Source organism: Microtus ochrogaster, chromosome 5, assembly GCF_000317375.1.
Source record: "Microtus ochrogaster isolate Prairie Vole_2 chromosome 5, MicOch1.0, whole genome shotgun sequence".
NCBI classification, from domain to species: Eukaryota; Metazoa; Chordata; class Mammalia; order Rodentia; family Cricetidae; genus Microtus; species Microtus ochrogaster.
This window is the reverse complement of record NC_022012.1, coordinates 95832818-95849391: the sequence shown is the minus strand read 5'-3', so window position 1 is coordinate 95849391 and position 16574 is coordinate 95832818. Positions and strand designations below refer to the sequence as shown.

General features: G+C 42.5%; 1 protein-coding gene across 1 annotated transcript in view; it reads left to right on the top strand.

The window, feature by feature from the left end:
* The window catches only part of LOC102002727 (sodium- and chloride-dependent transporter XTRP3A), a 39483-nt gene extending 25818 nt beyond the window's left edge, over positions 1-13665 (top strand). The window contains exons 8-11 of the mRNA XM_005348164.3: positions 9466-9670; positions 11224-11383; positions 11847-12012; positions 12620-13665. Of these exons, the coding sequence (XP_005348221.3) occupies positions 9466-9670; positions 11224-11383; positions 11847-12012; positions 12620-12769 (681 nt within the window). The 3' untranslated portion in view covers positions 12770-13665. The remainder of the gene's footprint in view (positions 1-9465; positions 9671-11223; positions 11384-11846; positions 12013-12619) is intronic.
* Positions 13666-16574: the final 2909 nt, after the last annotated feature.

Genomic DNA, 16574 nt, shown 5'->3' with positions numbered 1-16574 from the left:
CCAAGAGAACACATTGACCATTGTATCAGTTAGTGGTGCTAGACCCCCATCTCTCAAGTTGTACATAATTCCAAAACTATGGAAAGTCTAAGTGGAAACAGGGGAAACACTTGAAGACACTGGTTTGTGTAAGGATGCTTTGGGATAAGGCCCAAAAAGTACTGGCAACAGAAGTAAAAACAAATAGGATTATACCAAAGAAAGAACCTTCTGTGTAATGAAAGAACAGTCAGTAGCATGAAGAAAATATTCAGGAACCCCCGCCACACACACACACATACACATTCACACAGTAGTGGGGAAGACTTAAATAAAAAATACTATTTTGTTATCAGTTGTATGTAGGAATAAGTATTCCTGGAAGATAAAGTTTCCCATTTGAGAATTTTATTGCGATCTGTCCATTTTAATACATGTGGGACTTCATCCACTCATTTTAAGCGCTGTATTTATCTCATCACAAAAAATATACTCCAGCTATTTTCCTCATTCCCTGCCAATAGCCATTTGGGTATTTTTCTACGCTTTGCTTTAAAAGCATACTTTTTGGTTGGTTGTTTGTTTACACATCTATCTATGACACTGATGGGCTTTGTTAACTAATGAATCTACTTTTGCAGTGCTGGTGTCCGAACCCAGGGTCTTGCAGGTGTTAAACTAGTTGTCACTTCCCTCTGTCAGCTAGCAAATTTCATCAGAGAGAAAATGCCCTTAGGGGTTGTTTATTAATATGTTGATTTTAAGCTGTAATTTGGGGAGAATAAATATCTTTTGAATTTCATGTTTTTCACTTTCAACTCTAAGTAATGGTATTTTTTATAGTTAACGTATAAAAACAGATCTCATTATGACATTTTAATACATATGTATCATTGCTCCTTACTCTTATTCACACACTCTCTACCCCCCTCTTCTCTTTACCCCTTCTTTCTGGTAGACTGTAGAGGGAAAGTATGTGTTTCAGTTGTGAGAAGTAATAGAGAGAGGAAATACTATAACATGCAGAAAGAAAAAGAAAACTCATAAAAAGCTGTTCAAGCAAAATAAAGGCCAAAACAAAACCAATAGTGAAACACAAAAGTAAGACTTTAAAGTACATATGAAATAAAACAGAATAAAGCATATTATGTCAGGGGTGGCTAAGAATACTTGCTATTCTTTCAGAAGACCCAAGTTCATTTTGTAGCACCCACATGGCAGTTCACAGCCATCCATAACTCCAGTTCCAAGGGATCTGACCTCCATGGACCCAGGCACACACTTAGTGTGCATAAATTAATACATGTAGATAAACATGGGTAGACATAAATTTTTTTTAAAAAAAATATGTCATCAGCAAATCCATCTTTCTTCTGGGATGAATGTGATATTTTTCTAAATCCTAAACTGTGGTTTGTTGCTGACTCTCAGCTGTGTGTGAGGAGGAAGAGATTTTACATCTCAAAACAGGTTAGACCAGATTGTCTTCCCAGGAGGCTGCCACGGTTAGTACCACTGCTAGCTATATGCCCGCTCTCTGGTTTGCTGTGGGATCACATTTTCTATGTGTGGCTTTCAGTGTTCTAGGCTTTGGGAAGTGGAGACACACACATTTATCTTTCCTGATGGGTGCTCTCCCACCAGAATGCCAACTGATTTTCTGCCCACGACCCATGGTTCTACCTGAGTATGTTTGCCTCTGAGTCTGAGTCAGCTTCAGTTCAGTCCTGGGTTCTTTGTAATTGTCAGGGTTACTGCTTGCTACCTTGGTGGAGGAGGTGGGATCCCTGGGGCTTAGGAATTTGATAGTTCTGAATTTTCTGTTCTTCGGCCAGTGGGCTCTCTTCAAGGGATGGATGGTTCCATACATTGTCTCCAGGCTCAGCCAGTGGCAAACCACATAGCTGCCTCACAAAGCAAATCTGCCCTAAGGTTTTCTGCTTGTTTAGGTCTTGTTGTTGCGGTTCATGTCTATAAACTCCATTCATGTCTTTTCTATTTGTGGCCCCAGGGCAAGACTTCCCACCTCTTTTCCTGCTATTCTAGTCCTCAGAGTTAGAGCCTGTCATTTCTTTTGTAAATCTAACTTTAAATATTTTTATATTTTCTTACTCTGTCTTGTTGACTGTGACCTTCTCTTGACACCTTATACTCTTCAGTTGTAGATCAAGATTTTCTTTAAACTTTGTGGGGATACAGAAGAGTGTTGTCTCTATCCCTCCATCTTCAGTTCTTTGGGATTGGGTTTTGATTTGGCAACACATTTCTCTCATTCACCTAGTTCTGCCAGCTAATTTCCTTCGTGGATGTCTTGGCATATCTTCTGTTACATTGCTATTGTGAATAGTGTCTCGTTATGTTGATTGCAAAAGAAACAAACATTTTTATATGTTAATTTGTACCTAGAAATCTTAATCAATTCCCTAATCAATTCCTACAAGTACAGATTTCATCTGTTTCCTATATAAACTATTCTAATACCCGTATATAGAATTTTGTACATTTCTTTTTAATTTTGTATTTTAGTCTGTTTCTATTGCTGTTACACTATTATTGTTGTTTTTACTGAAGTCTCAAGTACAATTATTTTTCTGTACTTTGAGGACAGTGAAATTCAAGATGTTAGATGAACACACTGACTAGTTCTGAGATTTACTATAAAGACCTTTGCTGACTGCTTCTAAAGAATACTTTCAAGACTAGGATAGCGGTTCCATGGCACTGGCTCATCGGTGAGGTTGGGGAATAGTTGGTTGGTTTGGGTATTTTGTTTTTTGGGGGGTTTTCTCAGTTCATGGGGCGACACAACACTTTCTTCCTGTTGTTTGTTGTTCTAGTTAGGGTTATAATTGCTATGATGAAATACCAGACCCAAAGCAAGTAGGGGAGGAAAGTCTTTATTTCCCTTATACTCCCATATGCTGTTCATCACTGAAAGAAGAAACTCAAACAAGGTAGAATCCTGGAGGCAGGAGCTGATGCAGAGACCATGAAGGGATGCTGCTTATGTCTTGTTCTCCATGGTGTGTTCAGCCTGCTTTCTTATAGAACCCAGGACCGCCAGACCAGGGATGGCACCACCCACAATAGGCTGCCCCCCCTCCACCATCGCTAATTAAGAAAATGTCCTGCACCTTCTGGAGGCATTTTCTCAATGGAGGTCCCCACCTTTCAGATAACTCTAGCCTGTGTCAAGTTGACGCAAAACTAACCAGCACAGTTGTTCAGCCCAGCTCAGACACCAAGACCCTAACACAGCAGACTTCAAGATCTAGATCCCACTTGGACACCTCTGACTCCCATTCTGAGCTTTGGCATGACATTCAGTTCCCTTCTTTTGATTCTGGCACTTAGGTTTTCCTCACTTATGTTTGAGATTGACTCTCTGCCCAAGAATGTTATAATTATTGTTTTTTTTATTCCCCTGTTCCTTCCATTCTCTCTTTCTTATTTCTTTCTTTTCTACCATATCCTCTACTGTTTGAAATTTGAACTTCTATGTCTTCTTCCTGAAATCTCTCACTAATGTTTAACGTAACATGGCTTAATGTTAGAGAGTATCTTTACTTCCATTTCAAACAATGTAAAAATTTTAGACTCTTAACTTCCCTGGCTTTGCTTTTATAAAGACAGAGGAATGATATTAACATCCTGGTCTCCCACCTCTGCCTCCTGAGTGCTGGGATGACAGGTGTTTGCCAGACCTGGCTCCACTCTTCTATCTTAGATATGATTGTTATGCAGTTCAGGCGTTTTAGACTTGTAACTTTTGTAACTTGCCAAATGCTGCATCCTTAGGATGCACACGGCCCTGAGTTCAAGTCCTAGCCCCAAGGATAGACAAGGTGTGCACTCGTGCGTGCGCACGCGCACACACACACACACACACACACTCAATTTTATTTGTCCTATACTTTTTCTTGCATTCCAACTGTCTTTGAGAGAGAGGAGTTAACTTTAAAATACCTTTTTGTGGGGCTGAAGAGATGGTTCAGCAGTTGCAAAAGCGTGGTGTTCTTCCAGGAGACCTGAGTGTAGTTCACAATGCTCACATTGTCAAGCTGTTCAGAGTCACCTCCAGAAAATATGATGTTTTCTTCTGGCCTTGTGGGCACCTGTGAAGCACGATTAATAAAAACTCAGAGAGAGAAATTGGGATTCAACCTGAAGGTCAGAGAAGCAAAGCAACCAGCCGCTGGCTCTTACTTCGACCTCAATCCAAAAATAGTGATCCCACTTCCAGGAGTCTCAGAGTGAGACCACCTGCACACATATGTCACACAAACATGCACATAGACACATACACACAACTAAATAAATCTTATTTAATAGTATTGTCCTATGCCAGGCGGTGGTGGTGCATGCCTTTAATCCTAGCACTTGGGAGGCAGAAGCAGGTGAATCTCTGTGAGTTCGAGGGCAGCCTGGTTTATAGGGTAAGCTCCAGAACAGGCTCCAAAGCTACACAGAGAAACACTGTCTCAAAAAAAAAAAAAATCGCCCTATAAGGCAAGTTTGGTTGTTGTTGTTGTTGTTGTTTATTTTTGTTTGTTTTTTGGAGGAGTGGTGGTGGCTCAAGACAGGATTTCTCTGTGTAACAGTCCTAGCTGTCCTGGAACTAGCTTTGTAGACCAGGCTGGTCTTGAACTCACAGAGGTCTGCCTGCTTCTGTCTCCTGTGTCCTGGGATTAAAGGTGTGTGCCACCATGCTTTGCAGGGCAAGTATTAAGAACAGTAAACTTTATTAGATTTTGCTTCCATGTATTTGGCCCCTTCATTCCTTTCTTTCTTCCTCTCTTTCTTCCTCTCTCTTCCTTTTTTGTTTGTTTGTTTGTTTGTTTTTGAACACAGGGTTTCTCTATGTAGCCTTGGCTTTCCTGGAACTCACTCTGTAGACCAAACTGGTTTCAAACTCAGAGATTCCCCTGCCCAGCCTCTGCCTCCCAAGTGCTGGGATTAAAGGCATGTGCCACCACTGCCCAGCAATATATTATCGTGATCTTTTTAAAAATTATTTTATTTTGTATGTATTTGCTCTACAAGTATATACATGCACCGTGTGCCTACCCAGTGCCCATAGAAGTCAGAAAAGGGTGTCAAATCTCTGGAACCAGAGTTACAAACCTGTGTAAGCTGCTATGGGTACTGGGAATTGAGCCCAGTTCCTTTGAAAGAGAAGCCAGTGAGTGCTCTTAACCACTGAGCCCCTTCTCCAGCCCTGGGCCCTATTCCTTAAAGAACTTGTCCCCAGAGTAGAGTTTTTTAGGTTAACAGTTATTTTCTCTCAACATTTTGGTACTATTTGCTTTATAGTTCTGGTTTCAATTGTTGCTGCTGAATTTTTCTTTTATTATTTTGTTTTAAATTAATTGCTAGTGTGTGTGTGTGTGTGTGTGTGTGTGTGTGCTATAGCACATGTTTGAAGGTCAGAGTGCGACTTTGTAGAGTCAATTCTCTCCTGCCTTTACATGGGTTCCAGAGATTGAACGTAAGTTAAAGCCTACACTTCAGGTTTCTGTACTGATTGAACTGTCTTGTCCACCCTTCTTTTATTTGTGTACTGAATAGTTCTTTCTCTGAATTCACTAAATATGTCCCTTTGTTTTTGGCATATTTAGTGAATTTAGTATGGATGTGTTTTTATTATCTAATCTAGGCTGAGCCTAAATAATATTAAACCTGCTGGATTTATAGATATTTTTGACAAGTTCACATATATTATTTGTTAAATGTTGCCTTGGTCTCTGTCTTTTCTCCTTGAAAGTCTTCATTTGGATCTATGTTAATCTTTTCCTTCCTATTCCACACTTCTCATAATTTTTATATAATGTTTATATATTATAGTCTTCATATCATGGTTTTATTTGTATGACTGACTGGTTGGCTAGTTTTCTTTCAACTCCCATCTATGTTGTTAAAAGGGAACCTGTGCTGGTTTAGGGAGATTTTTCCCCATAAGCTCATATGTTTGAACACTTGGTCCCGAGTTGGTAGAACTGTTTGGGAAGGATTAAGAGGTGTGACTTTTTTGGAGGAGGTATGTCACTTGTGGTGGGCTTTGAGGTTTCAAAAGCTCAGACCATTCCCAGTTGGCTCTCTCTGCTTCCTACTTGAGGATAAGCATGTAAGGTCTCAGCTGCTGCTCCAGCATCATGCTTACCTGTCTGCCTGCTGCAATGCTCCCCCCATGGTGGTCATAGACTCTAACCCTCTGCAATCATGAGCCCCAAATTAAACACTTTCTTTTTTATAAGTTGCCTTGGTCATAGAGTTCTGTCATGACAACAGAAAAGTAAGTAAGACAAAAGTTGGTACTAAGCAGTGAGCTATTGCTATGACAGGCCTGACCATGCTGCTGTTTTAAAAAAAAATATGGAAGACTATGGGACATTGGATTAGGAAAGCTGTTGAATAATATAAGCAGGGCTGAATGAAGCATCCTAATAGGATCTTGGAGGGCAGTAGTGCTGAGATCAGTGTGGATTATAGATGCTCAGCTCAAGAAGTTTCAGAAGGGAACAATATTACTGACAGAATTACAAACCATTCTTGCAGTACTTTGGCAAAGACTGGATGCTTTCTGCCCTTATTCTAAAACTCTGCCTGAGGCTAAATTGAAACATTTGAACTAATTTTATTGGCAGAGGAGATTTCAAAACAACCTGATGTTAACCCTGTTGCATAGTTATTACTGATCATTTTATATGGGGCTACAATGAAAAATAATAAGCGGGACAAAAAGAAATACAAAATGTACCGTTTGAGGAGAAAAAAGCACCAAGAAATTTAGCATCCATACTGAAAGAGCTAAGGAGAGGCTTGATGTGAAATGTAATAAAGAGAGTGTTGCCCTCAGGGCAAGACCCCACCCAGCTAATCCTGCAATTTGTAGAAAGGAAATGTCTAAGGAATTTTCTGCTACTTTTAAAAACCTGAAACCAGGAAAATGTTATGAAAATATAATTCAAGAGGGTAATAGGCTCTGACTCAAATGGCTGAACTTGGCAGCATTGGCCAGGTAGTTCTGGCTTTAGAGTCCTGAAGGGTACAGGAGTAAAGGAGTTGTGGAATCTTCCTCTGCAGTTAAGAAAAGCCTCTGAGGCCAGGTGTGTGACAGGGGAATCCCTGCATGGAATCCCAGAGAAGCCAAGCCATACATGAAGTTATGAAAATGAAGCCTGGATTGTGTTGGAGACCCCAAGGTGTTGGAGATGCCAGAATCACAGGAGATACCTGTCAGATACAGGTTCAGTGGAAACAGTGTTTCCAGAAGAGTGGAGCCGAACCAAGAGAGAAAGGTGATGCAGTCAGCTACCCTGGAAGGGAAGAACCAGCTAAGCCCATTGACACCAGATACAGACCACAGGATTTGGAGTTACCCTGCTGGGTATCTGTCTTGCCTTGGTCCAGTATTGTCTCGCTATATTCCCATTCCTCCCTTTTGGAATGGTAATGTATAGTCTGTGCCATTGTATATCAAAAGTATGTAATTTGCTTTTGATATTACAAGGAGTTACAATTAGTTGCCTTGAGTCTCAGAAGAGACTTTTGATTTGGGACTATGAAAGACGAAGAGGACTTTTAGAGTCGGACTAAAGTCATTTCACATTATGATATGACCACAAGCTTTTGACAGTCAAGCAGTAGAATGTAGTGGTTTGAATGAGAATGCCTCCATAAGAGCATGTGTTTGAATAGTTGGTCCCCAGTTGGTGGAACTGTTTGGGAAGGATTGAGAGGTATGACGTCATTGGAGGAGATGTCACTGGCAGGGGGTTAAGGTTTCAAAAGCCCAGGGCATTCCCAGTTAGTTCCCTCTGCTTCCTACTTGCAGAAAGGGATTAAGCTCTCATGCTCCAACACCATGTCTGCTTGCCTGCTGCCTGTCATCCTCTCCCCCCTCAAGGGTCATGGACTCCAAACCTTTGCAACCATGTTCCCCAAATTAAACACCTGCTTTTATGTTGCCTTGGTCATGGCATTTTGTCACAACAATAGAAAAGTAAGAAAGACAGAATCTAATAGCAAGTCACTTTTATATCTAAATTGGCTTGATTCTGTAGTTGAAAAGCATACTGGGCAAAATGAAGTTCAGAATGTTCTACCCTCACATGTACAGGAGATATATAGATATAGATATAATAAAATGATACATAGAAAATGGAAATGAGGAGACCGAAGAGATGGCTCAGTGGTTCAGAGCGCTGGCTGCTCCTCCAGAGGACCGAGTTCAACTCCTAGCACCCACATGGCAGTTCACAGCTTTCTGTAACTCCAGTTCCAGAGGATCTGACACACACATGGAGACATACATGCAGGCAAAACACCAATGTATATAAAATTACAAATGGAAATGAAGGATACAGACTGCTCAGTTGGATAAAATTTATATTTGCTTTTTTTTAAGCAGTTGGCTGTCTGGTTTGCAGAAGATGGGTTGATGTGGTTGTCTGAGATTCAGCAGTCATCTGAATCTTGACATCTTGTTATAAAAATCAAAGTTTGCTACACATCAAGTTAGGTTAAGGTTCACTATGTACATAGACACCATCATCCCAGTTTAAGTGTATCTTTAGGTCAAACTATATTCGATTGAACAGAATTTACCCTGAGATAGACCTCCCTTCCTACTAATTCTCTCTTCAACCATATCTAATCTAACATTAACATTATAGTGACCTTTTAAGCCAATAATTATGTTTATTATTGAAAACACTATTTTTTCAAAGTTATTTATTCCAATGTTTATGATATGGCAGTTTCAGTGGTAGCCATGTGTAGGAAAGTGAGATCAGACTATTCTAGTAGGGAGTATTCTAGCACTGACATTGTTTAGAATAGATGGCTCCTGGCAATAGTGAAACCATTGCTTTGTAATATTTAATATTCATTTTAAAATTTCCACAAGTGTCATCAAATCCTTATCTGTTCCTAATGCTGCCTGTTCCCACTGTGTTTATGCCATTGAGCTTACTTATTTTTTGTTTTGTTTTTTTGTTTTTGTTTGTTTGTTTTGTTTTGTTTTGTTTTTTGAGACAGGGTTTTTCTGTAGCTTTGGAGCCTGCCTGGAACTACATTGAGCTTACTTACATAGTCAATACTAAATTTTTGTTGTTGTAACCAAATACCTTACAAGAAGAAACTAACAGGGTTGGGGAGGGGTGCTTATTTTGCTTCTCAGAGTGAGAGATTACCATCTATCATGATGGAGAAAGGTTGTAGAGTTAATGACAATAGGATCATGATACTGTGACTCTTAACTATTGAAAATATTGAAAATCTCAAGACATGTACCCAATGACCTACTTTATCTAGTGAGAGTCCAACTCCTAAAGTTATACACACCTCCAAAAGTTCAACAGTGGGGGATGACATTCTGTTCAAACACATGAGCCTGTGAAGGATATTTCACCGTCAAACTATGACATTCCACCTCTTGTCCCCTTTGACTCAGGTGTGTAACTGCTGTCTTTTAATTACTCTCAGGCTGTCCAGGGCACAGGCCTGGCCTTCATCGTCTACACTGAGGCTATTAAAAACATGGAAGTGTCCCAGCTGTGGTCAGTGCTCTACTTCTTCATGCTGCTGATGCTGGGTATGGGAAGCATGCTTGGGAACACAGCGGCCATCCTCACCCCTCTGACGGACAGCAAGGTCATCTCCAGCTACCTGCCCAAGGAGGCCATTTCAGGTCAGGACACCAGGCAGTGGAGGCAGGGCATGGGTGGGTGGGGAAATGCAAGACAACCAGTGGGGGGGCTTCCTCAGGAGCCATGTGCTTCTGAGGCAGCTCCAGAAGGGCTGTAGGAGTCTAGCTGTGCTCCAGCTACAGTATGATACTCAGTTCTGGGAGCTGGACTAAGAACTCACTACAGCCTCTTTTGGGTAGGCTGATCTAGGAGTGTGTGCATGTGTTATGATGTGTTATGTGGACTGCAGAGACCCAGTTTCAGAAAAGATACCAAGTGCTAAAGGCTCCAAGGAAGGGGAGGAGAGCACAACTCTCCCACCTGCACACGAAGGCCTACAGGCTTTGAAAGCCCACATCTGTTTTTGCTTTAATGTGCATGAACTGTTCCCACAGCAGAAGGAGCTCCTTCCACACATGCTCCAGGCAATAAACACCCAATCAGATCACCCTGCCCTGACTTCTAACGCTACTAGTTTTTATCTCTGTTCCTGAAAGTCATTGGAAAGGACAATCTGGGCCTGCTGTTGACACTTAAAACCTGTTGGTGATCTGTACAACTGTTAGCAGCAGTTGTCAGCCCCTGATCCCATCTGATACATCGTTGTAAGAGCACACACCACTTTGTATATTGTTTGAACCTTTGGGTTGTTGGTGAAGGAATCAGCCTTTCCCATTATGGATACCCACTTTTAACTTTATCAACACCCCACTCAGCCAGGATCATGAGAACCCTGTATCCAGCCACCTCTGCCTCTGATGGTTCTGTGTCCAGGAGAGATGAAAAAGTGCCACATCTGATCACACATTCTGGCCATCAAGTGGAAAGTGCTCTCTTCCCCTTTCCTCCGAGTCGCCAAGCACTTGGCATCTTTTCTAAAATTGGGTCTCTGCAGTCCACATTACATGTGCATACAGTTCCTAAACCAGTACTTAATCCTTCCTCCTGAGGTGAGCCTCTCGGGGCATTCAGTGGTTGACGTTATACGGTGTGGCAGTGGAAAGGGCAGGACTACTATAAACTCAAACACATCATGGAAAGCCCTAGGGAGTTGGAAGAAAATTTGGAGAGATTGGTAGCTAAAGGTCAGAGCTCAAATACTGACTCTGCCATGTTGTGCTATTTAGGCAGTTACTTGGCATCACTAAGCCTTGGCATCCTGGTATAAAAGGGATTCCTGGCTACTACCTTGGAGACTTAATCTGGTCTGATACATAACCAGAGTCTGGCATGTGATACCAAAGTAAACCATAGTTTCTTACCAAGCCTATTCTTATCTGGGCCCCCATACCCTTGGTCTACTTCCCATAGTCTCTGGGGCCAAGTTGTTGAACTCTTCAACATCTCCAGATGCTAAACCATGACGTCATCCAAAGAACAACACTCTGACCTTTTTTTTCCCTGCTGTGAACTCCTCTGCAGAATAGTTCCTATAGCTCATGTGGGTGAACCCAGCCTCCAAAGTACATCTAGAGACCTGTGGCTCTGGTTGACATTAAATGTGGGGTGAAAGACAGGGAGACTCAGAGAGATGAACAGTGATCTTGCGTTCCAGGTCTGGTGTGCCTCATCAACTGTGCCATTGGTATGGTGTTCACCATGGAGTCCGGGAACTACTGGTTTGACATATTCAATGACTATGCAGCCACCCTGTCCCTGCTGCTCATTGTGCTGGTGGAGACCATAGCTGTGTGCTACATATATGGGCTGAAGAGGTAAAGAGACCGCAGACCCTGACTTCTTCATGGGGCAGAGATGCTGCAGGGCCACACTCGTACGAAAATTATCTTTCCTCAGTGGGCATGCCCATTTTAGATACGAGAATTGTCAGCCACCCTAGCCCTGTGGACTGAGAAGACTGGCATTTCCCTCCCCGATGTACCCTGCTCTCTTCTTCTTTGGGAAGTAGCCTCTGGTCCACACCTGGGGACCTCTGAAAGCTCACACCGGGGAAATGTCCCATGACCATTCTTTAATGGTCATCCTCCCTCAGGGAGCCTCAGCCCTTTTCCTTCACCTCAACACCTCACCAAGGAAAGGATCAGATGGGTCCGGGGACATGTTCACATATCATTAATAATCAGGACAGCATCTTCCTAAGGGAAGAGGGCATGTGAACTGGACCCCCTCCCGCCAGAGCATGAATAAGCCTATGTTCTCTCCTTGTGGTCCAAATAGATTTGAAAATGACCTTCAGACCATGGCCGGCCGCTCCCTCAACTGGTACTGGAAGGCCATGTGGGCATTTGTGAGTCCACTGCTCATCATCGGCCTCTTTATCTTCTACCTGAGTGACTATATCATCACAGGAACACTACAGTACCAAGCCTGGGATGCCACTCAGGTACCTGATATTCCTGCAGGGCTGGGGAACAGGGCAGAACCCACGGTCACTTCAGAACACAGGGAACCATTGCTGTGGTGTGGGGAGGTCACAGGTGACAGCATGGGAACTTCATCGAGATGTTTCGCAGATGCTCAGTCTAATACAGCAGAACGGGGCTGTAAGTGGTTAGCCATGATTCATGGAGAGAGTAAGAGTCACCCATAGCACCTCAGGGGATCGTACCCTAGAAATACTAGTTCCTCTGGCATGCCACACTAGACATATTTATACGGAGCATTTCTATGACCACAGGAAGTTCTAATCTGTGCTAAAGGTTACATTACATGTAGAGCCTCAGACTAAGGCACTAGAAGGAGTGTTTCCATGACATTCTTCTTGGAGAGCTTCCCACATATACATTTGAAAAAGTCAGAGTTATCTTTCGTTATGAAATATAGAGAAAATGGGCATGGTTTCTCCGAAGGCTTGCTGTGAATTGCAGGTAGTCTAGCAGCACAGTCTCTTCTCTGCTCAGCATCTCCCCCTTCATAGAAGAGTTGGGTGAACACTTCTCTTGGACGCAACAAGAGGGGGCCTTCCCCTGATGCTCAGTCTCTTCTCCCAGGGGCAGCTGGTGACCAAGGACTACCCCCCATATGCACTAGCTGTCATCGGTTTGCTGGTGGCCTCATCTACCATGTGCATCCCTCTGGTGGCCCTGGGGACTTTCATCAAGAATCACCTCAAGAAGGGAGGCTCGGCCCCAGTGGCCTAAGAATGGACCTCCCAGAGACCGAAGTCAGCCACTCTCTGTTTCACAGTGACTGCCTGCTGGTGGGAACTCCTTGGCTGGAGTGGTGGTCTAGGGCCTCCTGCTTCTGTAAAGAGGACTGGGGAGCTTAGAGAGAGAAGACTGCCTAGGGGAGGGGACCACATCCCCTAGGAGGGGCTCTCCATCCTTTGCCATCTGAAGGTCATACCTTGTAGCCTCCTTGTCATCAGGGGCTAAGGCCAGTACTGAAGACCATTGTTTCCTTGATTCTAGAAAGTCCTAGAATTTAAGGTAAACTGTCATGAGAAACTTGACTGTAACTCGTAGGAGCCAAACAAGCACTTCAGTTTTTGGGGTTTTTTTCTTAAAAGAAAAGAAAATGCTAGAGGACAATGGCTTCCCGACCAGTGTCTGAGGTTTGAAGTACCTAAGATGACATTATTAATTAATTAATTAATTCTAATGAATTCTTTTTTTTAAGTCACAGCAAGTGTGTAATTTCTGTGTTTCCTGATTACTCTCTGAATACTACCAGGATTTAGTGGCCACTAAGAGAGAGTTTTTCTGGGGTCCCAAAGGCGGTCACCTTTCTAGAATCTAAGGTTCACCACAGTAGTCCAGGACTAACCTCTCTACAACTCTAGACTGTAAGGGATCTGACCAGGGCTTCAGTGTCAGATACACATCCATAGGGATGCAATTGTAACTTTGCTACCAGCGTCACTGACAATCACCTTCACTCACCTCTACATAAGAATGTTTTCTAAAATGTCTACAAATCACACAGAGCAGTGTGTAGCTGAAAACACTCCATATTTATGGCTGTTATTCAACCATCATGTGAATTTGTCTTTTTTTTCCTTTTTTTTAATCATAATAAAATAAATCAAGGTTATCTAGACTGAGAGTTCTTCTTGTAGCAATGATCTTTGCTCTCCTGGGCTCATCGAGTTGAAGGATTTCCTTGGGTCTATCTGTGCAGGCACCTTTGAAGATACTTAGACATCACTTGAAACATCAACCAAAGATGGCTCTTATTTCTCATTCTTTTTCTCAATGGCAAAAGTAGGCAATAGAAAGGTCTTGTGGAGGGGCCTAAAGAGAAAATTTTCTAGCTAATTTTCTTGCTCCATTTGCACAAGACCAAAGTTTGGCTCTCAGGATTCACGTTGAGAAGCCTACCGCCTTATGTAATTCCTGTTCCAGGGAACCCAACATCCTTTTCTGTCTTTGTTTTCACTAGCCTGAACATGTTCTGACATACACAAAATACATCCACATTAATTAAAATTATATGTATACACACACACACACATATATATATATATGTAGATGAAGATGTCTTTCCAACAGTGAATCTTTTAATATTGGACTGTAACTTACAAAAAAAAGCTTTCACTATTCTATCTGCATCTTATCAAGACTCCCATCTTTTCTTTATACCTGGTTTCTAAACGATCACTGCCCCTAAAATGTAAGCAGCAGCATTTATTTATTTAAATGTTTACTCCTGATTTCTCATCAGATGGATTTTAGGCCTGAAGAGTGGGTGCATTCCACAATACAGCAGGGTCTATCCCTGGATTCTTAAGCATCTGTGCCCTCCTCTCAACCCTCAGGCATAGTCACTCTCTTTCAGCACTTGTCATGCCTCCCTAGGGTCAGTCACAGTCAAGGTCTCAATATCATGTACCCTCAAAGGTGAGAAGGTTGACCTATGTCATTATTCTATTACTTTTTCAGAATGTCCAACATTTCTGCCATTCCAAACACCTGGGAGCATTGAAAATTTCCAGTGTCCATGCTGCCAGATCCAAGAGGCAGCTATCAGAAAATCTTGGGAGACCCAGGCTCTCAGGAGAATCCAATGTGCAATCAAATCTGCGAGCCAGGGCAAAGCCTGTTTAAGAAGGGAGGAAAGTATATGATGTGTTTGGAAATACTTGTGTGCAGCACACAACGCCTGTCTGCGCTCTATGCGCTACCATACAGTTTGCGAGCTTTGGGCAAGGGGATGAAGGTTGAAACATACAGAGACACACAGACAGGGAGACAGAGACACGGACCTCTAGTCCCTGGTAAGAAGCCCTATATTCAATAGCTTATATTCACAGAGGCTTATATACCCAACAGTCAAGTGAGCCAACAGGTGAAAACCTTATCCTCTGATCCTCAAGGCCAAGGCAACACGTGCTAGTGAAGCAGAGCTGGTAAACAACTTTGACACAGCCTTTAGTAACTCAATTCTGAAGGAAAGTAAAGATCTCTAGCAAGGAAGAGCAGCTGGAGGCCAGGACTCCAAATGGTCCCAACACTTACGCTCAGAACAACTTGTCAAAATTTAAATACATTACTGAGCATTTTTAGTTATAGAGGAAGTCACATCTGTGGAACAGTTTTGTTTATGGAAATCAGACAGGAGAAGCAATGTTGTCATAAAATACAGATGCTCCTCTGTTTACCACTGTAAAGGCAGTAGGACCTGGAAGAATGGAGCCTAAAGATGAGGTGGACTAAAGTCTAATGCAATAGCCAATTTCATTCGAAACATCAGACAATTCATACTTTAAGGGTTAAGAAAGGTCACATGAGTAAATCTCTCAGGAGTTCAAGCTGTGTATAAACACGAGGACAAGCTGCAGGAGGTAAAAACATGTTTTTCTATAGAGGCCCATAAACAGATAACAATAGCCAGTGGGAATGAATAATCTGATAAGCGCGCTCCTATCCAGTACACCTGGGAGGAACACGGAAGCATAATCCAGGAACAGCTCCAGGTGTTGAAGAAACTGAGGTCACAAGACTTGTTTTCTTGGGGTTTCCTCACAAGCACTCAGAATTCTTTTTTTCTGTTAAGAATATTTCTTCTTTTCATGTATTTTTATTTTATGTGTTTGCCATGGGTGTCAGATCCCCTGGAACTGGAATTACGGACAGCTGTGAGCTGCCATGTGGGTGCTGACAATTGAACCCAGGTCCTCTGGAAGAGCAATCAGTGCTTTTAACCACCACACCATCTCTCTAGTCCCAGCACTCAAAATTCTTACACGACTCCATCTTGGACTGTGTTCCTCCACTCCTCCACCTACATTGTGGTTACATCCTGCTGACCTCACTGTAAACTGAAGAGCACCCTACATTGAAAATGCATTTGTTACACCTACACTCCTGACCAGTCAGAGCAACAGTTCACTGTCAAATGACCGTCCCAGAGGGCATGTGAGTATCCTGCTTCAGACTGCTTGCCCACAAAATGTTGGAACCCAAACTAAAACAGAATTCATTTTGCTTTCACACCACTGTAGAGTCAGAAGATCCTAAGCTGAACAGGTGAGCCAGGGAGCTCTCTACAGTATATATAGTTTCCCCATGGTGACATTACTTTGCTTTCTGTAGATATCCTGTAGGTGATGTGGGAGCCCCCTCTGTGTGCTGTGATTACCATTAATGAATAAAGAAACTGCCTTGGCCTGTTCATAGGGCAGAACTTAGGTAGGCAGGGAAAACTGGACTGAATGCTGGGAGGAAGAAGGCAGAGTCGGAGAGCGTCATGGAGCCGCCGCCGCTGGAGATAGACGTGCTGAAACTTTGCTGGTAGGCTACGACCTTGTGGTGATACACAGATTAATAGAAATGGGTTAAATTGATATGTAAGAGTTAGCTAAGAAGAATGCAAGCTGGAACAGCCCCTTTGTTTGTCAGTGTGGCGATTTCTCAGAAAATTAGGAAACAACCTTCCTCAAGACCCAGCAATACCACTGTTGGGTATATATCCAAAGGATGCTCAATCATGTCTCAAGGACATGTG